The 9,795-nt window shown below is 57.2% G+C and overlaps 1 protein-coding gene across 1 annotated transcript in view; it reads right to left on the minus strand.

Moving 5' to 3' along the window:
• FCGBP (Fc gamma binding protein) overlaps positions 1-9,181 on the minus strand; it is a 71,773-nt gene extending 62,592 nt beyond the window's left edge. The window contains exons 1-4 of the mRNA XM_055146437.1: positions 9,127-9,181; positions 5,924-7,171; positions 4,003-4,352; positions 1,743-2,313 (exon numbers count right to left, since the gene is read on the minus strand). Of these exons, the coding sequence (XP_055002412.1) occupies positions 1,743-2,313; positions 4,003-4,352; positions 5,924-7,171; positions 9,127-9,181 (2,224 nt within the window). The remainder of the gene's footprint in view (positions 1-1,742; positions 2,314-4,002; positions 4,353-5,923; positions 7,172-9,126) is intronic.
• Positions 9,182-9,795: the final 614 nt, after the last annotated feature.

Here is a 9,795-nt window from a genome sequence, read left to right on the forward strand (position 1 = left end):
CTTTGGGGTGTCCAGGTCCCAAACTCAGGTCAGACCTGTTCAATAACATTCTTCAGATATTAGGGAAAGTCTGTGACTTCCCCATTTAATTGTTGTTTTGTTTTGTTTGGGCGCCACACCCAGTGGTCCTCAGGGCTTACTCTTGGCTCTGTTCTAAAGGATCACTCCTGGTGGGCCTTAGGGGACCATATGGGATGCCAGAGATCAACTAGCGTCGGCTGCGTGCAAGGCAAGTTCCTTACCCATTGTACTATATCTCAGGCCCCCCAAAGTCTGTTCTTCACATGCAGCTACGGGGACCGACTGTCAGGCACTGTCTCTTGCTCAAAGCCCCAATGAGCTTCATCTCATTGCGTGTGGAGGCTGGAGTCATCCCCTTGGTCTGTCAACCTCCACACTGTCTGCCCCATCCCATCCTCCTCTCTCCTCCCATAGGCTCCCTCTGCTCCAGCCCCCACTGCCTCCTTGGGATTTGGGATCAGGGGTTGTTTACACTGCTGCCTCAGGACATGTGCACAGGCCATTTTTTTCCCAAAGGCCAGTGCCACTGGCCCTTAGAGTCAAGATGGCTCAGTGACACATCCCACTCTCTCTTTCCTTGCTGTGTTATCAGAAGTAAAATTATCGCCTCCCCCACTTTGTTCCTCAGTTTCTCCACCAGTGACGGGGGATGGTCACACTAGCAACCCCCCAGGGTGGTTGTGAAGAGTAAGTGAGTTCACAGACTCCAGCCCCTCGTCCTGGTCTCTGCCGGGAGCAGCCCTTGACACGCTCCTCCTGGCTCACCCGACTCATGGCATCAGTGTTGCTCCCCTCACTCTCTGAAGACACCCATGGGTCTCCGTTTCAGTGCTGACCAGCTCTGCTGGGTTTCAGCACCACGGACAGAGGCCACTCCGAGGTGGAAATTAATCTTTTGAATGAATGAACTCAAACTTCCTCTTTTCTGGGGAGCAGGGGGCTGTTCTGGGCACAGTGAGGGATATAACCATGACCAAGACAACCTCCAAATGGTCTGTCCCCAAGATTTACTCCCTCTTGGAACCTCTGGATCTGGACCTGGCTGCCCTTCCTCTGCCCTGCGCCCCTAGGTGCCGGCTGCACATTGCTCTGGACACCTTCCCAGGGTGCGGACAGGTGCACATTAGCCTCCATTCCCGATGCCCATAGCCGGCCCTAGGATGGGTCCCCTCACGGGCTCGGGGAGTGCTTGTTCAAGGGACAATGGAGCGTGTGAATGATTGAGTGGGTGGATCTTTGGTTACATAGCCTGGGGTCCAGAGGACATTGGGGCACCAATACGGGTGAAACATGATGTGATCCCATGTTGATCTTGGGATGCGACAAACTGTCTCTCAGGCCCAGCCTTTGCACATGCGCTTAGCTTAGCCCAGACCCTGTGTCTGGCTTCCTCCCATCCTGGCTCATCCCCACCCCCTACAGGTTTCTGATGGGGCCGCGCCATTCTCTTGGCACCATCCCCTCTCCCAGGGCCCTCAGCTCCCCTAGGGAGCTGCTCTGGTCTCCCCTGGCCACCATGAACTTCCTTCATCCTGGCCCTGACCTCCGAGCTGGTCACTGATCAGCCCAGCCATAGAGCCCTTTGTGGGCAAAGCCTGGCCATCCTGGACATCTCTGGGTCCCTGGAAGCATGGCCATTGCACAGCTGCCCTCCTCCCATGCCAAGACTCCCACAGAGTGCTCCCAGACCTTCCCCCTCCCCCCTTTGGGGCATCACTCACGGCAGTTGGCCGGTCCCCTCCAGTCCCCGACGGAGATGCCCTTCTCCAGACAGGCCTGGGCATAGGCGCTGAGGCTGCGGCAGAGGCTGGGCCGGTCACCGTCCATCACACAGAGGTCATAGACACAATCTTTGAGGAAGGACTGGGGGTCCAGGACGGCATGGCAGGCGGCAAAGGGGCCCTTCTTCTTGGTCAGCATCCCACAGAGCCGGTCGTTCTCATAGTGCTGGGCCTGGCCCGGGGTGCAGGATGGGCAGTCGTTCTCACAGCCATCGTCACACAGGTAGTCTCCGTCGTCGAGTCTCCAGCTACTGGCCAGTTCCACGGGGTTGGACGCCTCCTCCAAATCGGGCGTGAGGAAGTCGTCCTTGGGGTTGCCATTGTAGTTGCCACAGAGGCCGCATACCTTGTCGCGGAAGGCGGCGGGCAGGGTCACCGTCAGCTGGCAGTCCCAGTCGTAGGTGACCACCAGACCGAAGTCCAGCTCCACAATGCCCTGGCGGCCACTCTGGTACACACGCATGCGGCCGTTGTCCAGCGAGACGGGCAGCCGCGAGCGCTGGTTGTCGATCTGTGGGGGGGAGCGGGAACACGGGGCTCAGAGCCTGGTGGCCGGGCCCACAGCTGCTCCCCTGCTCTCCCGCCCCACCATCCCTGCCTCCCTCTGAGCCCGAGCCTCTGCTCTGGCCATTCCCAGGGGGTCAAAGCAGCCTTCCTGGCAACTCCTCAGGGCTCACCCTCTTGGCCCTAACCACAGAGAAAAAGAAGAGGGTGGAAAAAATGTCCAACCATTTGTTTTTGGCTTTGAGGGGTCACACCTGGCGATGCTCAGGGGTTACTCCTGGCTCTGTACTCAGAAATTACTCGTGGTGGTGTTCAGAGGCGGGGGCATATGGGATGCTTGGGACCAAATCCGGGTCAGCCACATGCAAGGAAAATGCCCTTCTGCTGTATATAGCTCTGGCCCCCCAAAACTCAACCTTTTGTGGGGACTCTGTTAATCACTGGGATAACAATAGTTCATGAGGGATTTCTTCAGTGAGCAAAATCTGACTTGAATGAGAACATATAAAGTACCAGATCTGTTTTCTAGCATTTCCTCAGCATTTCATCACCTTCTTTTCATAAAAAAAAAAAAAAGGTGTCGGAGTGAGAGTACAGTGGATAGGAAACTGGCCTTACATGCAGTCAACCTGGGTTTGGCACCTTATCTGGTCCCCTAAGCCTGTCAGGAGTGACCCCTGAGCACAGAGCCCCTGAGCACTGCCAAATGTGGCCCAGAAACAAGCACTAAAAACCCCAAACAGCAAAGAACAGAAAAGAACCATGTACCCCATTGACCATGGTTATTTCATTCATAAGAAGAAGCACATGACCCTGACCCCTGTATCTGGCATTTTCCTTTCTCTTTTCTTCGCACTGCTGGGGATCAGAGACACACTTGCCAAGCAAGACCTCTGCTGTTGAGTGACATTCCCCAGCCTGTTTTGCTGTTTGTGCTCTTATTAAAAATCAGAGATACAGGCTGAACTGATAATACAGTGGGGAGGGCGTTTGCCTCAAACACATCTGACCTGGGTTTAATCCTCAGCACCACACAGGGTCCTCTGAGCCTGCCATGAGTGATCCCTGAGTACAAAGCTAGTACTAAGCCCTGAGCACCGCTGGGTGCAGTCCCCCAAACAAAACAACCACAAAAATAAACCAAGGGCTGGTACGATAGGGCATCGGGCAGGACATTTGCCCCGCAAGTGGCCAATCTGGGTTCGATCCTCGGCATCCCATATGGTGCTCTGAGTACCACCAGGAGTGATCCCAGACCACTGCCAGATGTGGCCCCCAAACCAAAATATATTAATTAATCAGAGGTGTGGCTTCTGGGGTGTGGGATTCAGAGAGACAGTTCAGGCTTAAACCCCTTGCATGCTGGTTAACAGAAGTTCTATCCGCAATGCCAGATGGTCCCCAGAACACTGCCAGGGATAGCCCTGGAGCACCCCAGCCCAATACCTTCCCAGGTGACCCCCCAACACAAGATTGAAGTCAGCCCCTCCCTCCAAATCTTCATCGGCAAAAACTTCTTGTTTCTAAGCCTTTCCTTTGGGCATCCTTAAATTTCTAGACGTAGGGTTTGGTCCTCAGGTCCCTCCCCCCCCCCCGCCCCCGCCCCATGCCTGTGGCCCGCCCACGGCTCCGCCCCCTGCACCCCTGCACTTCCTTGGCCAGAAACCCGCCTGGGCCTCCTCCGGGGGAGACTCACCCGGGCGAGTCCAACCTCCCCACGGGCCAGTGACACCGAGTGCCCATAAGCGCGCACGGTGACGTAGCCCACGTAGGACACGAGGCGGCTGCTGCGATGCTCGTTCTTGGCCTCCACGCTGAAGGCAGGCAGGTCGTCGTCCTGGCTGCACAGCTCAGAGATGGTGTAGGTGCACGTGCCCATCATGTCGTAGCGACGCCCGTCAAAGGTGGTGTAGTGGGGGTCTCCCTGGACGTAGCAGGTGACCTTCAGGTCCTCCACGCACTTTGCTTTGCCCTCGGCCACCTCGCAGTGCTGTCCCGGAGGGCACTGGAGGTTGTCACAGGAGGCTACTTCTGGGGACAGTGAGGCTGGGGAGCAGAAAGAGGGGGAACAGAGTCAGAGGGTGCAGAGCCGGGAATCCCCAGGAACATGGGTGAGGAGCCCCCAGAATTGCGGATGGGGGAAGGGGAGGGTGAACTATAGCTCAGCTCTCAAGAACTGTAAGGTGACAAGGACCAGCAGGACATGGAGTAGTCACTTCTCACTTACAGGGTTTCACCCCCCTCTTCTCCCCTCACCCCTACTCCCCTCCCACAGCCGCCTTCCCAATCTCAGTCTTTTTTCTGCTTGGGTTTTTTTTTTTTTCGGTGGGTTTTGGGGACATTGGTGGTGCCCAGGGCTTACTCCTGACTCTGTTCAGGGATCACTCCTGGAGGTGCTCGGGGGTCCTATGTGGTGTCTGGGATAGAGCTGGGGCAACTTGGACAAAGCAAGCACCTTCACCCTGTGCTGTGGCCCAGTCCCCCTGTGGGTCCTTTTTGGAAGGACAGAAAAAAAAGGAGACAGAGACAGGAAGGGGATGAGCCCCAGCCTGCCACCTGGGTGTGTGTCATGGCACATCCAGTAAGTGTGTGACACTGACCAGTGCTTCAAAGTCCCTGTGCCTCCGTGTCGTGTCATCGCCTGCATGATGGCATGATGGGCGTTGAGACGGTCAAGGCCTTCTTGGGGGGCTGTCCCAGCTGGTCACAGTGACAACCATGGCCTGCTCTTCCCCATTCTACTATTTTGATCCCAAGCAATCCTTTTAGGTTGGGGGGCTTTCCTGCTCTGGAAGTGGGGAGCTTTTATTTCTTTTTTATTTTGGTCCACCTTGGCAGCCCTAGTAGCTAGTCTTAGCTTGGGGGACAGTGTCATGGGAGGAAGAACCACCATTTCCTCCTTGCTCCTGCCTCTTATCACAGCGCCACCGAGTGTCGCATCACACAATCCACCAAGGGGCTTAAGCCCATACCCCCTCCCTAACAGCCCCTTGAAAGGGGGTGCCCTCAACTTCCCCACTGTGGGGCCAGAGATAGTACAGTGGCTCAGGGGCTTGCCCTGCATACAACTGACCCAGGTTCAATTCCCAGCATCCCATCTGATCTCCCGAGCACTGCCAGGAGTGAACACTGAGCTAAGAGTCAAGCGCACAACCTGAGCATCGCCAGGTGTGGCCCCAGACCAAAAGAGAAACAAAAAAAAGCTATTTCCAGGGGGAAGAGATTTCCAGAGAGAGATCTCCACAGGGGAATGCAGACTTGGCATGCCTGAGGTCTCTGAGCACCACTGTGTGTGGCCCCCAAACAGATAAACCATTTCCAAGCTGATCCCCCACCCCCAAGCCTGCCCTCTGCCCCCCTGGCTCTCTCTTAGGACCCACAAAGCAACAAAAGGCAGAGAGAAGCTGGGGAGGGATTCTAATCCTCTGCTGCTGAGATCAGGGATTATTTGGGGGATTGAGGTGTGGGGAGGATGGGGAGGTCAAGGAGATGGGGGCGTATCTGGGGGAGAGAGGGTAGGCCTCCTCTAACCTAATGGAGGCCACTGAGGACAAAGGGAGGGACGCTGTGGTGACAGCTAGGTGGACAGGGTCAGGGGGTCCTGTCTCATTACTCACTAGAGCTGCAGGCGCCAGCGGTCGCGAAGCCCACGGCCTCCTCCAGCCCGAAGGTAAGCAGCCCGAAGCGGGCGGGGGCCTCAGCCAGGTGGGTCCTGTCCTCGGTGCCCAGGTCCACTTCGGTGTAGGAGAAGTCACTGCCTGACACTGGGGTCCACTTGAGCTTGGCTCCAAGTGCGTGGCCGTCCACGGTCAGCTGGTCCACATCCTTCTGGGGGGCCACCACCAGGGCCACACCCTGGGAGCCTGGCATGGTCTTGATAATGTAGGAATCGCAGTAGGAAGCCACGTCTGGCACCACAGCCAGGTAAGGGTCATAGGTCACATTGTCCCTGTCAGCTCCTGTGCCGAATACCAGGACCTGGATGCCCACATCTGCCGTCAGGTAGAGGGGCCGGGAGGGCTGGATCTCAAACTCGGCCACGTCACCTTCCCGGAGCCCACGGGAGCTGGCTGTGCCCCCTTGGTTATAGGTCAGCTTCGTGGGTTGACTGGCCAGCACGTACGCCAGATCGTAACGGGTCTGTGAGGCCAAGGTGGCCACCACGTAGTGGGTGCCCCAGGCAGACGTGGGGAGCAGCTGCTCCATGACGTGGTTGCAGCTCGTGTGCTTCTGGGCGCAGCTGTGGCCGGAGAAGACAGCCACAGGGCTGCTGGCCGTAACCTTTGACCCTGAGAGGTCCATGTCGCTCTGGATCTGGGCCACCTGGTAGGGCTGCAGAGTGACACTCAGGACCTGGCCAGCTGGGTAGAACTTACGCTGGAACATGACGGATCCCTTCAGCTGCACCTTGATGTCGGCCCCCGCGGCCCCTGCCACCACTGCAAACTCCTCGACGTTCTTGGCCGATGTGCTGGGTGGCGTGAGCACGAAGTACTCAGTGCCCAGCTCACTGACTGGCCGCAGCAGCGTCAGCTCGGCCGTCCTGGGCTTCACGTTGACGGCCTGCACGGAGATGGCATGGTCCGAGCGGATCACCACCGCACTCTGGAAGGTGTTACTGCTCGTCATCTCGGCCTTGCTGCTGATGTTGATCATGATCGACTGCCCGGGGCCCACGGTGACATTCTGCAAGGTGCCATCAACTTGGCTGAGGATGGACACCGTGGTGGGCTGGTCTGACATACTGGTGAGGAACAGATGAAGGCTGGCCTGGCTATAGCTGAGTTCGTAGTTCTGCAGGAAGGCCGCGAGGTATTCCTGTCCCCTGGCATTCTTGGGTTTCACAGCGGCCTGCTGGGTCGACCCTGGGGTGGGGAGAAATGCAGTCATCAGTTCTGCTTATCCAAGCTCCCCTCTTTCCCCCAACCTATACCTGGATTAGATGTAGAAATACTAACTTGGGGGCCTGGGGAGATAGGTCGGGGGCCCTAAATACTGCCGGGGCCCCATTATGATGGGACCTGAGCACTGAACTGCACTGGGTCGGCAGGAATGATGCCTACTCCCCTGAGCACTGCTTGGGAGGCCCCTGGCAAAACATCTGTGTCTTTTGTTTGTTTTGGGGCCACATCCAGCAAGGCTCAGGGGTTATCCCCGGGTCTGCACTCGGGAATTACTCCTGGTGGTTCTCAGAGGGGGACAATACGGGATGGTCCAACTGGGGTTCGAACCCAGTCATCTGCTTGCAAGACAAGTACCCTACTCTCTGTATTATCTCTCAGGTCCCCAAACATCCGTGTTTTAACTTGTTTTTTCTGCTCCTCTGCTCTTCCTCCTTTTTCAGGCAGCACGTGCCTTACTCCCGGCTTTCTGGCTTTCGTTTCCCATAATTATCCACTTGGGTTTTTGCAATGCTGGGGACTGAACTTGGGGGCCTCACACAGGCAGGGCAACCTCCCAACCCCAGCGCAGCTCTCAGGACAGGGTTCTGGAGCTCAGTGCTGATGGGGTCGGGCCACCCAGATCAATGTTTGAGACAGCTGGGGGGGTGGGGGTGCCAACTGGAGTATCCAAAGTGGGGTGTGGCTCCGTGTTTTGGTCTGCTGTGATGATGCCTTACAGGTACTTCATTTTGTTTTTAATGCCAGCACTTACCTTCCCCCCCCCCCCCCAGAGAACCTGGTGACTGTGATTTCCAGGTGAAGTCTCCAACCCGGGCTTGTTTAAAACACAGCGGGCCCCCTCCCCCACGGCTGGCAGGATTCAGACACCCATTTGTGAGTTTTTCTGTCTCTAGGAGGACTTGGGGGGGTGTGGGAAGGGGGAGAAGGGGATAACAGGAGTGTAGACACTACATCTTTTAGAAAAGTGGAGGCCAGAGCAATAGTACAGTGGGGAAAGCACTTGTCTTGCATGCAGCCAACCTCGGGTCCATCCTCAGCGTCCCATATGATCCCCGCCAAGAACCAATCGGCAGGAGTAATTTCTTTCTTTTTTTTTTTTTGATTTTTGGGTCACACCCGGCGATGCACAGGGGTTACTCCTGGCTTTGCACTCAGGAATTACTCCTGGCAGTGCTCAGGGGACCATATGGGATGCTGGGAATCGAACCTGGGTTGGCCGCGTGCAAGGCAAACGCCCTACCCGCTATGCTATCGCTCCAGCCCCGGCAGGAGTAATTTCTGAGTAGAGCCTGGAGTAACCCCTGAGCACCGTAGGTGTGGCCAAAAATCCCCTCCAAAAAATGGAAAAGAAAGGGAACTTTCCACACCCCCAACTAGGAAGAGGGGGAAGAGGGGGAAGTCTAAGGGGCCACAAACAGAGTGTAGGGGTTATAGTGGGGGACCTATCGAGTAAGGGGAATCTTGAAGGACATTCCAGTGTCCTGGGGGCAGAAGGTTGGGGGCAGTGACATTTCAGAGTAGCCTGAAGCGATGTTGTCTGGTAGCTAGTGGGCCTGGGGTCCCCAGTTTCTCTTACTCCCTGAAACGTGAGTCTTACAAAGGCCCCTGGAGAATGGGGTGCCAGGCCCTTCCACCAATGACTTCAGGGGCTGAGGCCCTCAGTGCAAACCTGTGTGGGTTTGCACCAAACCAAGAAATCAGGCCAACTTTAACTTGGGGGCTCAATTTTTCACCTGCATTCTTCCAGAACTGAGGGAGGGGGGGTGATTTCCATCAGGTCTCTGTGTAGAACCTCGGGGACCTTGCTCTGCTCTCAGCCAGCCTGAAGGGGCCCTGGGGGACGGTCTCTGGAGAGGCACCCCAGGCAGGCAGAGTCCCAGAGCTGGAGCAGATGGGGGGGTGTTGGTCTAACTTACCCCATAGGAGGGCGACTCCGGCCCACAGCGTCCACCAGCTCCACAGGGAACCCATGTCTGCAGTGGAGAAAGGGGGTGTCAGAGGAGGCAGGAGGAACAGGGGTCCCCACCGCTGGGCTCCTGGGACACTGAGGGGTGGCAGCACCCAGGGCTGCGTGTGTGAGTGTGTGTGGGTCCCGCTGGTCTGGGGCGGGCAGGGCAAGTGAGGAGCAGGAGAGTTGGTCCTCACTTCCCAAGGGCCCTTCTCACCTGCAGGTCCCCGGAGCTACAGCGCTGGTCTCTGCACGGGCCTATATATCGGGGTGTCCCAGCTTCTTGGGCCACGCCCTGGGTCACATGCCAGGAAGATGGTGCCAACTTCCTGGAGGAGGCGCTGTTGCCGCCAAGGGAAGGCCTGTGGAGGGAGGAAGCTAAGTGGGGTCCTGGGGGCCCCAAAAGCACAGCTGGGGTGTGGGCCCAGGGAGCTGGCTGGGCGGTGGGCCTGTGAGGGAGGTGTCTGGGAGCAGGGGCTGAGGGTCTGGGTCCCGGGGGGGAGGGGGCAGGGGGCAGGAGCAGGCGGAAGGTGGCACGTGTTGTCCTTTGTTGGTTCAATGGTCCATTTTTTTCCTCTGACTCCTGCCAAGGATCAAGGCAAAGGACCCATATCCGGGTCCTGGCGTCTCCCCAGCA

This window comes from Sorex araneus, chromosome 8, assembly GCF_027595985.1.
Source record: "Sorex araneus isolate mSorAra2 chromosome 8, mSorAra2.pri, whole genome shotgun sequence".
Lineage (NCBI taxonomy): Eukaryota > Metazoa > Chordata > Mammalia > Eulipotyphla > Soricidae > Sorex > Sorex araneus.